The sequence below is a fragment of the Dendrobates tinctorius genome, unplaced genomic scaffold, assembly GCF_039654945.1.
Source record: "Dendrobates tinctorius isolate UK_male_01 unplaced genomic scaffold, ASM3965494v1 ptg000186l, whole genome shotgun sequence".
NCBI classification, from domain to species: domain Eukaryota; kingdom Metazoa; phylum Chordata; class Amphibia; order Anura; family Dendrobatidae; genus Dendrobates; species Dendrobates tinctorius.
In genome coordinates, this window is record NW_027361853.1 from 4,776,189 (window position 1) to 4,793,146 (window position 16,958).

The 16,958-nt window shown below is 41.3% G+C and overlaps 1 protein-coding gene across 8 annotated transcripts in view; it reads right to left on the reverse strand.

Moving 5' to 3' along the window:
• The window catches only part of LOC141055554 (alpha-actinin-1-like), a 132,403-nt gene that overhangs the window by 74,971 nt on the left and 40,474 nt on the right, over positions 1–16,958 (reverse strand). For all 8 annotated transcript variants that reach the window (XR_012221490.1, XR_012221491.1, XM_073552180.1 and 5 more), the window contains exons 2-6: positions 11,490–11,576; positions 9,764–9,851; positions 9,514–9,592; positions 7,847–7,928; positions 1,596–1,681 (exon numbers count right to left, since the gene is read on the reverse strand). Coding sequence is in view for 6 of the 8 variants with exons in the window: in XM_073552180.1 (XP_073408281.1) it covers positions 1,596–1,681; positions 7,847–7,928; positions 9,514–9,592; positions 9,764–9,851; positions 11,490–11,553 (399 nt within the window). In the remaining 2 variants the exon portion in view is untranslated. The remainder of the gene's footprint in view (positions 1–1,595; positions 1,682–7,846; positions 7,929–9,513; positions 9,593–9,763; positions 9,852–11,489; positions 11,577–16,958) is intronic.

Here is a 16,958-nt window from a genome sequence, read left to right on the forward strand (position 1 = left end):
TGTTGCGGGAGAGGATACGTGGAGGGACACTCGCACGTGCTCGCCCGTTGTTGGTTTGGGGAGATCGGTCCCATTCAGTAGGGTCCGTCGCCCTGTCTTATCTTCATGGGTAAAAAGAAAAAAAAAAATAAAGGTCAGTCTTGAGACAGACCGACGTGTGCCTCCAACAGACACTAAGCAAAAAACGGATTTCCGCCCGCAATAGGGGCGATGGTGTATACGGCGGAGCAGGAGCTAACCTCCTTTTTTAACTTGGTTTCAGCCTTCTAGAGGCAGAAGCATACACCCACAGTATCTGTGTCCCCCAATGAGGCGAAGGAGAAAAAACAAGTCCAAAGAGTTCAACCCATTACCTAACATTGGTCCTGCGGGGCTGATGATATCAGGTGTACAAATGTCCTCCGGCTGATCACGGGCCTGTAGGTATCAGTAGACAAGATATCACTGGCCCCACTCACCTACTGGTGTGGAAGTGAGCAGAGCTGGGTTAACTCTTTAAAGTTGATTTTCTCATTGTTTTTTTTTTTCAAAGAGAGAAATATTTATATGGCAGATAATGGACACTATTTTAGTACAGGACAAAGCTTACTTCAAAAGGAATCTGTCAGCTGGTTTTTGCTACCCCAGCATGATGTAGGAAAAGAGACCCTGATTCCAGCGATGTATGACTTACTGGGCTGCTGGCTGGAATTTTCTTTTTAAATCCCTGTTTTCTCTGCTGCAGATCTAGCAGTGCTCTGAATGCTGAGCTGTTTATAACCCCGTCCCACACCACTGATTGGCAGCTTTATGCCCATCAGTGGTGGGGGCGGGGTTATACATATCTCATGAATGTGGAGCAGGGCTACTAGTCATGTAGTGATAATCTCCTGCTGATAAAACTGATTTTATCAAAACTACAGCAAGCAGCCCAGTAAGTAACACATCGTTGGAATCAGGGTCTCTGTACACGGCTTTAAGATTTGGTGGCAAAAACCCTTCATCGTTAAGGTGACGGTTAATTAAGTGTAGGGGAGATGACAGACTCCCTTTGAATATCTGCTGCTAAAGTGAAGCATCACCTAATAAATAAAATTGCTAAATACAGCAGATCTGTGGCTTATCAGCAACAGCGTTTGTCAATGGTAGAGTTTATATTATATGCTTATATATCTTTATATTTTGAATTCTCCAAAATTCAGTCTGACTTGACATCATTGTCGGTCTTACAAAGGATGGCGCCCCCTACCAGACCCGTCTGATATCATCACTCTGCTCCCCCCTCAAATGTTACATGATAGCAGCAACTATAACACACATGTAAATGCAACCATACAATGCTCATGTAATATTACCATATGGTGACCATAACAGATTTGCACAATTCCCCATTATAATCTGAAATTAGGAGCCTATTGGTATAGAGAAATGATACAAACTAGGATGTACTGGAAGAAAGAATATTTGTGCTTAGTGACTATCCTGAACTTCTCTAAGACAGAGGAAGGATATCCTGATGCTAAAAAGAAAGAGGGAGAAAGAGAAAGGGAGAAAGATTTGCACATTAGCGACAGGAACAATGTGCTGATTGGAGAGATACTGGAACCCTGGGATACCTTCTGTGCTCCTGAAAAGGCGTGATAGAAGCTAGAAACGTAGGTCATGATGGCCTTCTCATCAGGGCGAGCCGTCCCAACAATGTCTGTCAAGAAAAGGTTTAAAGCATGTTGATTCAGTATATGAGATGGAAACACGGTCAAATGTAAAAACAGTGACAAAACACGATGTAGCAGATGTAAACAGCGATTGTGAATGGAACATTGAATCTCGTGACACACATTATTTTATAAATAGAGCAAAATATTTCTGATATAGCAGTTGGCCAGGAGAGTAATGGGTAATGTTAGAGAGTCTGTCAGCATGATTTTCTAATGTATAGTCAAGACATGGCTGTAATGGCGCTGCAATACTGCTTAAATTGACACCTTTGGTGAGGAAATCGGCTTTGTGGTTCTTCTTTAATTGCCATATGAGGTTTTCTGCTAATTAGATTTTGGTGTACAGGGGCTGGACTGTACACGGGGTCTTCTCCTCCCGGTTTGTGATTCTTCAGCCCTCTATCTGTCCCTGGTCTGTATGAAATCTTAACAGTGACCTGTCATTCCCAGACAGGAGGTTGTAGAGGGGCCGGGGAATCGCAGACAGGAAGGAGAAGACCCAGTACACAGTCCGGCCCCTGTACACCAAAATCTAGTTAGCAGAAAACTTCAAATGGTGATTAAACATGAATCATTTCTTCACCGAAGGTATCAGTGTAATCAGTATTACAGCTATGTCTTTACTGTAAATTACAAAATCGTGCCGACAGGTTCTCTTTTAAAGCAAACTACTTTGGGGAGCACAGAAGTCTAACGTATAACCTGAAACGTTGGCCTTTCTGTTGTCTCTTGTGTGAAGTCCTTTCTGTTCTATTTCATTCATCCTGTGCAGATCATCAGTAGAATTTTTAACGCTGTTAAGAAATTAAACAGCCGGTCGAACACACAACAGTCGCTCCATTTGCTCTCTATGAGGCGAATAAAAAAAGCCGAGCGGAAGCCCAATAGGGAGTAGATGGAGCAGCGGGCGAGCACGAGTTTTGCTGCTTCATTCTAACAAGGACAAAAGTTCCCCATTGCGCCGATCCCTGCAGGTGCCAGCAGTCGATCCCCACCCATTCCTATCCCACCGACAACTTGTTTTCGCCGGACAGCCAATTTCACTGATGGAGGCATCGCCCCATGACCAGTCAGTTTCTTTTGGGGGGGGGGATCCATCTAAGTGGGATTGACCACTGTGCATAACCTCCTTTTAAAAAAAAAAGGTTTCACACAAGAGGGTATTCTCCGGGACTTTCAGGTACTTTTGGATCTTGGGTGGAAAAAAAAATTACATTCTTATTGAAACAGACATTAATGTTGATCATCTAGTCGTTCACAAACTGAGAAGATGAGATACACATAATGTCCCCCGGATACGAAGCATGCATTATGTCCTAAGGGACTGTGTGTGAATGTAGGTGTTTGTACATGTTCACACTGACATGATGCAGTCGCTACACATGATCTGACGCAACAGCTTAGAAATAAAAGCATTAGGAAGTCCTGAAGCAGAAAAGTCATAATAATCATGACATGTCTTCACCTTGAGTGTCCTGATCCCTTTAAACACAAACATGCCATGAGCAGAGAAGGGATTGCACCGGATTTTACGTAAACTTCAAGTACAAGCTTTAATTAGGCACCAATACTTTTGAGTGTGTACTTGTGTACAGAAAGAGTGATAGCTCACTCGTTGCGTGCACATAAAATAGAATTGTTCTCGGCAGCACATCTCTTTACACAGAACAATGTGCTGCCGAGAATGATGATTTTCAAACTTAAAAAACTTTTTCACCTGATGATTGAGAATTTTGCTCTTCGTTGGATGATGAGCAGCCGGTTTACATTGCATGATTTTCAGGAAGCAAGTGTTCAAAGGAACTCTTGTTCCCAATAATTGGCTAGCGTAAATGCACCCCATGTTTAGTACATACATTTCTGTCCTATGCTGTTGTACAGTAGTACTAAACAATGTCACAAGGATAAAAAAAAAAGAACAAGGCAGGATTCAATATCGTTATGCCATTCAGGTTAAACACAAGATCAATAAAATGAAATATGTTATTGAAGCGATTTTTCAGAACTTTCCATTAAAGGGTTACTCACAAAATAAATAAATAAAAATCAAGCTTTCCCCCTGCTGAGTACTGGTGTTACGGCAGTCCCACAGACAATGAATGGAGTGGAGCCTACGCATGTGCACCGCTGCTCCATTCACCGCCTAGCCCTGTTGTTCCAAAGCCCAGACTTGGGATCGTTGCAGTCATTCCCCCGGCAATAAGGGTGTCAACGGTGTGTCAGAGACTGCAGACAGTAGCACTGCATCTGGCTGCAGAAGGTGTCAGAGGTTGGCCTTGCAGACTAGTGGCCACCTCCCCTGGCCTTAAAGGTGCCACCTGGATCAGGGTGTTTATAACTCCCAATTTGCTGTTGGGAGTTGTGAGTGATATTTTCTATTTGCACTTCCCTATTGAGACTTAGAGCTGCAGCAGTCGGCTAGCATACTCTTTGGAGTTTGTAGGACGACTGTGTTTTTTATTCCTCTTGTTTTGTGTATCCTAGCTGTCTTTAGTGTTAGTGGGGTTCAACCAGCATTTACCCCTTCTTTCCCTAAGCAGGTTCTATTTCTAGGGTTTGACAGGGACTACGTATCCTGCTCAGTGATAGGTGCGGAACCCATTTAGGCTTTCTTAGGGAAGACAGGGTGACGTTAGATCTTCCTAGGTGTCTCCACTCCCCGCTTTCCTAGTGTTGGACCCCCCCTTCCCCTTATCCCTTTGTGTTGCACTTAGTCTGTCCTACACTGTGCGTGACACAGGGTAAACATTAATTTTTGTGAATAACCCTTTAACGAGCTACTGTCAGGATTCACTGATGTATTATTGGAGGAAGTGAGATTAAGTAATAAAACAGTTTGTCTGTTCACCAATAGTCATCTGGGCTGTTCTGGCATGCTGAATAGTCATGGTGCCCTGGTGATACCATGCCAATGTTGCCTAGATTAAGATCCAACTCATCTTCTGCAGTCAGAAGAATCGAGGCTCTGTGGGCATGCCAACTACGAAGGCGACGTGTTTAGCCACCAGGGCAGCCAGGCTATGGGTGAGCAGTGTGCGCCATTTGAAAACCATTCCCCTTTCATAGTGAATCAGAGAATTTGAGCTGGGTCATGGTTAGGAGGGTTTTACAAGGACAATACTATACAAGCATGCCGGGGGTTCAGTCATATTAGCTCTAGGAACAGGTTCCCTTTAAATCCCGATTACAACACAGAGAAGAAAGTGGCCGACTCTTGTTGCCACTAGGACATAGTATAAAGCTGTCCCACCACGACAAGGTGTACCCATTTGAGACAGTAACTACACTAACGGTTAAAACCTACCTAGTGTGAATAGTAGCAGAGTCTCTGGGTCCCAAACGGACACCCAGCTTCAGAGGGACTAAATAAACTACACAGATCAGTAGAATGGAGGCCACGCCCTATTTGTACTGAATACAAAAATGCTGAAGAAAAAACAAAAAAACTGAACTGAAGTAGAATTGAATGACATGCATGATGTAAAAGCATGTTCACATTGGCCATAGAAGCAAGCAAAACCAAAGGAAAAACAATGTATGTATATACCCTAATGAAAAACAATAAGTAAAAAAGCAAGTGCATTAAATAACATAGGGTACTTAGTAAACACTATTTTGATCAAAAAAGTATAAAGCCCTTTCATAGTGAATCAGAGAATTTGAGCTGGGTCATGGTTAGGAGGGTTTTACAAGGACAATACTATACAAGCATGCCGGGGGTTCAGTCATATTAGCTCTAGGAACAGGTTCCCTTTAAATCCCGACTACAACACAGAGAAGAAAGTGGCCGACTCTTGTTGCCACTAGGACATAAGGCATTTATATTCCAGGTCTTCAACAGGAGAGATTTTTTTTGTGGGGGTGAAATAAGAAGTGCTTGTAAATATGCCACTAATACACTGGAGAGACATGTAGGATGAGTACTGAACCAAAATCAGATCTGTCAGCTGCATAGCCACTCTTATATAAGGCCAATGTATTAGAAAAAACAAAAAAACTGAACTGAAGTAGAATTGAATGACATGCATGATGTGAAAGCATGTTCACATTGGCCATAGAAGCAAGCAAAACCAAAGGAAAAAACAATGTATGCATATACCCTAATAAAAATAAATAAGTAAAAAAGCAAGTGCATTAAATAACATAGGGTACTTAGTAAACACTATTTTGATCAAAAAAGTATAAAGCTGTCCCACCACGACAAGGTGTACCCATTTGAGACAGTAACTACACTAACGGTTAAAACCTACCTAGTGTGAATAGTAGCAGAGTCTCTGGGTCCCAAACGGACACCCAGCTTCAGAGGGACTAAATAAACTACACAGATCAGTAGAATGGAGGCCACGCCCTATTTGTACTGAATACAAAAATGCTGAAGAAAAAACAAAAAAACTGAACTGAAGTAGAATTGAATGACATGCATGATGTAAAAGCATGTTCACATTGGCCATAGAAGCAAGCAAAACCAAAGGAAAAAACAATGTATGCATATACCCTAATAAAAATAAATAAGTAAAAAAGCAAGTGCATTAAATAACATAGGGTACTTAGTAAACACTATTTTGATCAAAAAAGTATAAAGCCCTTTCATAGTGAATCAGAGAATTTGAGCTGGGGCATGGTTAGGAGAGTTTTACAAGGACAATACTATACAAGCATGCCGGGGGTTCAGTCATATTAGCTCTAGGAACAGGTTCCCTTTAAATCCCGACTACAACACAGAGAAGAAAGTGGCCGACTCTTGTTGCCACTAGGACATAAGGCATTTATATTCCAGGTCTTCAACAGGAGAGATTTTTTTTGTGGGGGTGAAATAAGAATTGCTTGTAAATATGCCACTAATACACTGGAGAGACATGTAGGATGAGTACTGAACCAAAATCAGATCTGTCAGCTGCATAGCCACTCTTATATAAGGCCAATGTATTACAGCTGTGGATCCAAACTACTGGTAGCCAAAACTGGGAAAATAAATGTGACACTACCAAATTGCTAAACACAACAAAACTGGGTATGTGATGTGCCATAAACAATGGACCAGCTAGCAATGGCAACTACAAACTATTTTATAGGCTTCTATGTTTCAGGAATCGCCGTCTTCCCTGGTTCCCAGCATCTCTCCTTTTCTTGGTCATTTTCCGACTTGCCGGCTCACACTCCCCTCTATGGCCTTAATTCATCAAACAGATTTTTCCAGACTTCTGCAGTAATTTTCTTTGAAAAGTCGCAAACTTGTTTGCGACTTTTGGCGTTTCCACGCTAGTTTCTCCCAGCTCAGCCAAAATGGGAAGAGCTGGAATGGGAGAAGGGGACGGCAGGGGAGGCGTGACGCAGAGTCCTGAGTGATGGTGGTAGCGCTGGGTGTTGATGCGTTTCTCGCATCACACACGGTAGTGTGACCCTGGCCTAAGATGGGATAAATCCAGCATTGAGCAGGAAGTTGGAAACGATGACCCTGGAGGCCCCTTCCACATCTAATAATCTAGGATTCTATGAAAATCACCGGTCTTAATGAATGTGGGCCTGTGTGTGAACTAGGAAGTCGCTATTACAATGTAATACGGTGATGCCTAGTTCTGATGCGCCACAGATTTACACTGTAGAAGGACCTCAAAGAAGGCAGTGTGAGCCGGCAAGTAGCAATAGAAGCCACATGACCCAGAAGGGGAGCAGTGTATCGCTGAAAAATGGTGAAGATGGTGATTGGGGAGTATATTAATACACAAACACTCCCTTCCTTTCACTTTCTCAACCCAGTAGTATCAGAAAAGGCTCCAGTAGCATTATAAGCCCCTAAATAGAACCCCATTTGGAGCTAGTAGGGTCTACAACTTATTGGTCAATCTAAAAACCACCTAATAGTCTTATGGATGACGGTACAATGAGAACAAAGGTTTTCTGATGCAATTAATCTTTAGTTATGTACATGTTCTACATGATGGACAGACCTACAGAAACTCTTCCTGTGGAGGGACAAAGAAACCCCCAGATCAGTGCTTACACTTCACAATTTCAAATGAATTTAAGGCACTTCGTAATGACTTATTGAGTAGAAAGGTACAAAGAGAGAGAAAAAGAAGACACTTTACTGGTTAGGCCTGTACAAAATAATGATTAACTGTTTAGCAGAAGAACCGAGAGGAAATTACCTTCAGCGTCCAACATCTTAGGAATGTCCAGGAACCTTTCAGCGACATCAAATGCAGTGTTCAGGTTTGTGTATGGATCATCCTAGAACAGGAGAAATCATTTTCAGAAAAAGGTTTATCCATAACATTCTCCACAGTCCTACCAAGAATATGTAAAAATTTATCATACACATCTATAAAAGTAGGATTTCCGTTCCCATATGAACCATCACCAAATTCAATAGTATGTATGCAAGCTTCCTAAAACCTGAACTGTGACAAAAATTCATTTTTGTGGTAAAAGCTGGAAGGACAAAAAGCACAATAGGGTCTTATCTGGATATAATATAGGAAAAATATACACAGTCATCCTCATCTGATCATGTTGTGTGCTCAAAAGCACTGACAAAATGTAGGCTGCTGCAGATCCTCGAGAAAGGAAACATGGAAAGCTGGAAACAAATGGGTTAAACCTCGCTGCTGTCAAGGACGATGAGAAGACAGAAATCCACAGTATGCGGTTTATTTTATAAGGCATTTCGAAGTTTCAAATGTCTTCATCAGGACAAACCATGTCTGTCCTAATGAAGTTTGAAACTTCGAAACGCGTTGACTAGTAAATCGCATACTGTGGATCTCTGTCTTCTCATCGTTCTTTGACAGCAGGGCTGGGTTATCCCATTTGTTTCCAGCTTTCCCAAGATCCATTTTTCTAGCAGACACGTTGGATAAAGAAATTAATAACCCTACAGTGCCTTTACATCAGTAGTACTTTGGACAGGTCGGTCACAGGCAGCACTATTTTTGCCATAAGAACAACAGACACTACCAATTGTAACCCCGATAAGTCAGTAGGGTCCATCAACCACTGTTGGTATCCACTGTTCAACAAAACCAGTGCTGGCATGTGGCTGCCTTTATACATTGGGATCGACAAAGCAAATAAAGAATCCAAAGGACTGTACACACCTTAGAAAAAAAGTCAGTTAAGACAACCAATTTCAGGTGTATTGTGGGGGGGGTGTCTCAAGTAACTTCTTGGACAGGTAATGCCTATTAGGATCAGCCATCTCCTTTTGAGATTAGCCACAGCCAGAAAAGTCTGACAGCAGCTTACTTCCCTCTCCCCATTGAAAACTCATGCATTCTTGGCCAAACTAATCATACATATACATGGAAGGGTAGTTGAACAGCAGCTTTTGGCTAGCTGAGCATTCAGCCTCCCAAATTGTATGGCCACCTTCCTTCACCCCCTTTAAGTAGAAGAGAGGTAATCTCAAATTTGGAAGTTATCCATTATCTATGGAAAAAAAGGATAATTTCCTGAAAGTTTAGACCTCTCCAACCCCAAGAACTGAGGCTCTTCTCTCGTGAAAGGAGCGGATGTAGATCATGCCATTCATTCTTGTTAGAGTGCCGATGATGAGCCAAGCACTGCACTCTGCTATCTCCAGCAGTGACGTTAAGAATGAATTAGGAGGAGGTGCGTGTGATTGAACATCACTCCGTTCACACGGGAAAAGTTCCCAAACTTGAGATCAGTGGAAATCCCATCATTGTTCGGGACGTTATCCCCTTTTCTATGGATAGGAAATAAGGGACATTTTCAAATTTGGCGTTGAATCTGAAATCAATTCTGCTGTCCTTGTATTTCTTGGATGTCAGCATTATATGATAAATCTAGCTACCTTCCGTAACTTGCCATAATCGATAAGCTCTGGACGATGCCTATGAATAAGAGCGCAGAAGCCAAGTCCATCTTTCCAGCTGTAAGAAAAAAATAAATAAATTAAGGTTCTTACAATTCTGACAAGATAACACATTGCACAGAGAGCACTAGGAAAAGATTTATTTATCAGAGAGAAGATTATTTTTTCAGAAATACCCTTATAAATGTAGATGTTGACATACAGGGTATGGTGTATACAGGTCCCTCACCTGATGTGGAAGTTCTGTATATTCACATTCTTGTAGGGAGCAGTCTTCCTCTGACACCAGAGTAGCAGGCCTTCTTTGGCAGATGTTTCTATGAAAGCAAAGAATGCAAAATAGATGAGAGGATAACTTCACGAATAGCCTTAGTCCCATGAATAGCATTGGCGCGCCCGTTACATGATCGTGGGGGGTTATCATAACGGCCAGAAGTCAGCTAAAGACTCCCGTGCCCGTCATTCATATCCTCCTGTGAAAGCCAACGTGTGTCCGGCATTCATAGGAAACCGTGATTTCTGCTATATATAGCACAAGCAATTAGACAATTGCAGATTCAAGTCCGCTAAGGGGTGTATTAAATACAGTAAAAAGTGAAAAAAAAAGTTTAGAAAAAGATGAGAAAAAAAAATTCAAAAAGATAAAATCACCCCCCTCTTGCCTCTTCTGTGTTCAATAGAATCTGATTTATCAAAATAGAAAATAAATTAATCGGATCGATAAATAGCGTATCTAGAATCGCCAGAATTACAGTTTTTTTGCCTGCAGCAACATTGCAATAAGAGGCGATCAAAACACTGTATCTACCCCAAAAAGGTATCAGTAAAAAACAGCTCTGGGCACAAAACATAAGCCGTGACACAGCCCTCCAAAAGTTGAAAATATTAAGGGTTACGGGTCTTTAAAAACGGCGACAAAAGCATTTTTTTTTTTTACAAATTTTTGAATTTTTCTCACCACTTAAACAAACAAACTATACATGTTTGATATTTGAGTAATTGTACTGACCCGGAGAATCATAATGGTCAGGTTTACCGTATAGTGAACGTAGTCCATTTAAAAAAAAAAAATTGTGGAATTGCATTTTTTTTTTGCAATTTCAACACACTTGGAATTTTTTTCCTTTCTTGCCAGTATATCACATGATAAAATTAATGGTATTATTCAAAAGTAAAATTTGTCCTGCAAAAAACAAGCCCTCATACGACTATGTGGATGGAAAAATATAAAAAAAATGTACAGCTCAAGAAAGAGAGGGGAAAAAAGAAAAAAAAAAAGGAAAATAGCTTGGTCGTGAAGGTGTTAAAATAATCTCTGGAGACAGATTCTCAGGTAGATCTATGTCCGTCCCATAGATCTTAACAGCTTAAGAAAAACGTTGACTTCTCTGGAATAAGACATCTGATCGCAGATATCAAGGTGTCATTTTATACAGCTTCCTATGACCTACATGCCCATATAGACGGTTTAGCAGAGTAGATCCTACTGACAAATTCCCTTTAAAGCCCTGCTAATGTGCTATACCAATCTTTATCCCCGACCTTCAGCCTCTGGGAGAAATGAAGCTTTGGCAGTACTATACATTAGTGCATTTTACGGTAATGTGGCAATAGTTTAGGACACCCTTATCAATCAATACTAGACTAAAGGTTTCTGACATCAGCACAAGTATAATTCCTGTTGAACATGTGTGATCCTGCACATGATGTTTTGTATACAGACTGCAGAGCTGTAACCTTCAGAGCCCAAGTGCAAAATATATACGAGGGTGAACATCTCAACCATCATGTCTCTCTTACAATAGTGGCGGTGTTCTCCTACTGCATAAGGATAGTGGCGGTGTTCTCCTACTGCACAGGGGATGGCGAAATAATTCCGCAAAATCTGTGACTCCTATTGCTACGCTCCTGCCATGCAGGAAACACGGACATAATATATATTGGGAATAAAGTACCTTCAACGGAAATGTCTTGTATAGCAAAACGGAAGATAATGGTCCAAATCATTCCTAGGGTCATTTTAGCATTGCCATCGACAATTTCTGAAAATAAAAAAAAAGAAAAGTGAATTAAGCATGGAGAATTTAAGCTGAAATCTGATACTGAAATAGAAGAAAGGGTCACTAGGCTCTAACTTTATAATACATGGCCCCAGGTATTCATTCAGCCCTTTTTGAACCAGTAATGAAAAACTGAAGGTTGGAATTTGATTGATCGATGTGGACATAAAGTCCATTGTAAAGGATTTGTGCTGCATGATGTCCGCCGTATGCCAAGGCTGGATTTTAGAATGTTCTGTGATTAAGTGCTTGTTTATAGGATATTTGGGGCTCACAATTGTCAGCCAACAGCTATTGCCTGTCTATCGCCATGTCATATTCCTATAGACCCAACATGGAGGAAGAGTCATAAACGTCAAATCTACCCTGACAATCCTATGATGTTATTCATTAGTATAGATAAGATCTTGTAACATTTCTCCAGGGAGTCTGCAAAAATAAAGATTACTGGTCCTCTTCAAAAGATTTCTGGTATTCTCTCCCCGAAAAATCCCTTTCTCTTAGCCATTATTTGGGAACACAGCACCTTTCCTTGTTTGGGAGGGTCTTGGTTCTGTATTGACGGAATAGTTGGGTGTTTCCGGCCCAGGTGTAGCCCGGTGAGGAGGAGTCCACCTTTTTTCTAAGATGCATTCTTAGTGTTGACCTCCAGGAGGCAGCACATTAACCCATGGTTCCTGTATCCCCCAATGAAGCGACTGAGAAAACCCCATGAGCAAATTAATGGGAATCCAGCAACCCACAATCATCACCCGTAAACAGTGTGATGCAATAAATTCACAGGTTCCATTTTCCAGGCATTATTGTACTTACCGACAAATATACCATAAAAAAAAAAATTCTATCGGGTCATAAAACTTTATAATTTTACACAAATTACACACCCACTATACAGTAACGATCCATTGACCTGGCACATGGTTACAAAACATCACTTGCATCAGGCCCTGAATGCCCCCTGGGTCTCATTCAGATGCCAGTGATTTTTCTCGTACGCAGAAAAAAAACAAAATTTCATCAGAGTCCATTTTTAAAATCAGTTTAATCAGCGATTTACCTACATGAAGCAAACAAAAAAAAACTTGTAAAGGTTCTCCTGCCCACTTGTTAAAAACAGTCAGGAGACAAAGCACACTGATGCCATCAGTGATTCTTCATGGAGGACCCGTACACTTGTGTGGTTAATTTTGATAAAAAACGGACGAGTCACCGTGATTTTTTCCAGACTCACTGTCCACAAAAAAAAACAAATCACGGACTTGTGAACAGCATTATAGAACCTGAACCCATTATAATCTGTGAAAATCTAGGGCAGAACTTGTACATGACCAATGGACGTCTCAATAAGGTGTTAATTGGAGTAAGGCCAGGTAACACGGCTGTTTTCTCTCCATTTGAGAAAAACGGTCCGATCATGCCAATCAGACTCTGATCAATACGGGACACAATTTTCTCGGCGATGGAGAAAAAAAAAAAGTTTCTCCACCTTTTCAATTATTGTATGTCAAATAAGTGAGGTCCGATTTTTTTTCACGGACCCACAGACTTCAATGGGCCAGTGCCATCTGATTCTTGGAGGGGAATTGTGCATGCCGCGACTTTTTACTCTGACCACTTGATTCAAGAAAATAATTGGACATGTGCACAGTCCCATAGAATAATATGGATACGAGTGCTATCTGTGAAAATCAGAAATGGAATTCGTCCGAACTAAACGAGCCCTAGAAGTGAGTGATTTCCCTAACTAGGCAGAGATGGTTGCTCTCCCGTCCTTCTCAGTTAACATTAATACAGATGTGATAGTTCTTAGAGACATGCATTTCATGTTTTTCAAGTCTTCAGCTAACATATGAATGACATCTGAGCCTAAGGGGCACATACACCATCAACAGTCATTGCCGCTATTCCTTCCCCCAGCCCATACACCGGCTGTAGGAGAAGGCTCCCATACTTAGACCATGCATGGACCATGAACACAATTGACGAGAAAAGGGGACCCAGACTCAGTGTCAAAAGAAGGTACCGTATATACTCGTGTATAAGCTGAGATTTTCAGCCCATTTTTTTTTAGACTGAAAGTCCCCTCTCAGTTTATACACGAGTCATATACCTGGGGATCGGCAGGGGAGCAGGGGTGTCAGAGATCATACTTACCACCCCCCCGGCGCGGTCTCTGCAGCACCGCGCTGCTTCTCCAAGGTCTCCCTTCCTGCCTTCGGCGGTCACATGGTACCGCTAATTAAACTCATGAATAACTGACTAAAAGTCAGTTATATGTATTTGTGGCCCACTTGAGTAGTTGGTCTTTCTAACGGAGGCACATATGGGTTTTTGCTACATTTATCATGGATTTAAATACCAGGGAGCTAGCTTGGGGGAAACAATTGACGGATTTATTTGCTTCAGCTGGTGTTTCTGGGACTGGTGCAATAGCTGATGATGGTTTTCTGGGGTTAACCTCAGATATTTTAAATTTGCACAAGAATCTTACTAAAACATTTTGGAATATCAAATCTTTAGAGGAATATAAGAAATTGAATCTGGTACCCCGAGGGTTAAGAGTACAGATCTTTCCAGCTTGGGAAGTAGCCCCTGAGTTTAGGACAACATGGGAACAGGGTCTTCAAAAATGCTCTTTCTTACTCATAGACATGCTAATTGAGCATGACCGGGTTCTCCTTTCTCGTAAAGGAGGATATCAGGATTAAGGAAAACAATCTTGCTACTTATGATAAGAAAGAGAAGGTTGACCCTTTCAAGGAACGATTAAAACTCAATATAGAGAAATTTGAGAAGGATATAATACGGGGTAAAAAATCCAAATTCCATAGAGACAAAATGGACTATGAGGATCAAAAGGCATATAGATGGACACATCATGGAAACAAACGCAATAAAAGCAGCTTTAAACAACAAGCCAGGAAAAGGGAGGAACCGGCTGATAAGTCCAACTATGCCTCCAGTGATTTTTTATCCTCAGACACGAGCGACCGCGAAAGCGGCACAGACGTGGCAGGAGGAAACACACCAAGACACAAGAGGAAAACAGGAGGCTACAGACAGTGGTCACCGAGCCTCAAGCGGGTGACTCGATACAACAATCGACGTTGACGGGAGAATATCACCAACAGGTGCCGGAACAAAATGCAGAACTGGGTGAGTTAAGGATTATTAATCTTACTTCACACATTTTGTCACCAGTGGCGATATCTGTACTTTCGAAGGGACTTTCATTCTCACCTATGAGCACGCTCGATAAGTTTGAATTGACCAAAGATCTTTTTCTTTTTTGTAGACAGCTGACTTTTAAAATGTTATACCAGAATCCCTCAAAAATTAATGATGTGCCAGACATTGACAGACAAGTACTTCGGGATCTTCTTGACCTCTTGGAAGAAAATGAAAATAATCAAGGTAGGCGTAAATTTACAGGTAGGCTGCTCTCGCAGGCAACCCCTTCATTTACACTCTTTCCGGCCATATAAATCTTCTTTGAGAAGACTAGTAGAGATATCCAGAAATTAAAATTGAATAAACATGGCCAAAATAATTTTTCAAAAGAAGAGAGGAGAGCATTAGCTGCTTTGAGGAATAATGATACATTTGAAATCAAACAAGCCGATAAGGGTGGAAACCTGGTTTTATGGCCTAAAGATATGTACATTGATGAGGCTAGACGACAACTGACCAACACTCAGCACTACCAAGTTCTACCGTCTGATCCCACAGAGATCTTCAAGTCCCGTTTAGATAGATTACTTTGTAGAGCACACCAATACGGGATAATAGACAAAAAAGAAAAAGATTTCTTAACGGTTAAATACCCAATAGTACCAACATTTTATATGGTACCCAAAGTTCACAAATCCTTGCAAAAACCACCCGGTAGACCAATCGTATCGGGTATAGGAGGACTATATGAAAGATCATGTATATATGTGGACTTTTTCTTGCAGCCTATCGTACAGAAACTTGACTCGTATATCCGGGATTCAGCACATCTCATCCAATGTCTGGAGCCCCTGGAACTTCCGGATCATGTTCTCCTGGCAACTTTAGATGTTGAGGCTCTATATACGAGCATAATGCACGACACAGGTATTTTGGCGGTTGAATATTTTTTAGATCAATTCTCAACAGGACATAGGGGTCATGATACCTTTATTCTGGATCTTCTGAGGGAGGTGCTAGAAAAAAACTACTTCATTTTTTATAGAGTTTTTTATAGACAAGTCTCAGGCACCGCCATGGGTGCTCGATGTGCACCCTCGTATGCGAACCTGTACATGGGATGGTGGGAGGATACTCAAGTGCGGAAAAAAACAGCCTTTCAATGCCATGTGCATGGATGGTACCGCTTTATTGATGATATCCTCATCCTATGGACAGGTTCAAAGTTAGAACTGGAATCTTTTGTTGAAGAACTTAATATTAATAGCTGGAATATACACTTGACCTCTTGTGTTTCCAACAGTTCGGTGGATTTCCTGGACTTGAAAGTCATGATTCAAGGAAACAAGATTAGCACCACTCTCCATCGGAAAAGTACAGCAAAGAATAACTTTCTTCATTACAAGAGTTTTCATCCAGCCCATCTGCGCAATGGGATCCCAAAAGGACAGTTCTTACGAATAAGGAGGAACTGTAGTCGATTGGAGGATTTCCAAAAGGAATCTCGGTTATTAACAGACCGCTTTTTGGAACGAGGGTACCCACGCAATACTGTGTCCAAAGCATATGAACACTCGAGGAGTTGCATGAGAGAAGACACCCTGAAACCTAGGGTAAGGACCAATTTAGGCACAATAAATTTAATAACTAGATTTAACAATCAGTGGGGTGACATATACAGAATTTTGAATAATAACTGGGACATCCTACGAAGTGAGACCAAGTTGAGAAACTTCATCACTGAGAAACTTAGGGTGATAGCAAGGAGAGCGACAAATCTGAAGGACTACCTTACGAACAGCCATTTTTGACGCCCTAAAACTAAAGTTAGATGTGGTAGTTCCAACAAGGGATCATTCCCTTGTGGTAATTGTACTGTGTGCCCGCTCATGATTTCAAGTAATGGGATCTCTATACCAGGTTTACCCACACAAATTCAATCGAAGGCATATTTTAATTGTCGTTCGCGCAATTTAATCTATGCACTGATTTGTGGTTGTAACAAGGTATATGTGGGCCAAACCACACAAGAATTGCGTAGGAGGGTCCAGCAACATCTCTCAAATATAGCCACGGCTAGAGTTAATAAAACTAAAGAAAAACAATTAACTTCTGTAGCAGCCCATTTTTTGGAATTTCATAACAGCAGTCCTAAGACTCTTCGGGTAATGGGGCTGGAGGGAGTGTATACAA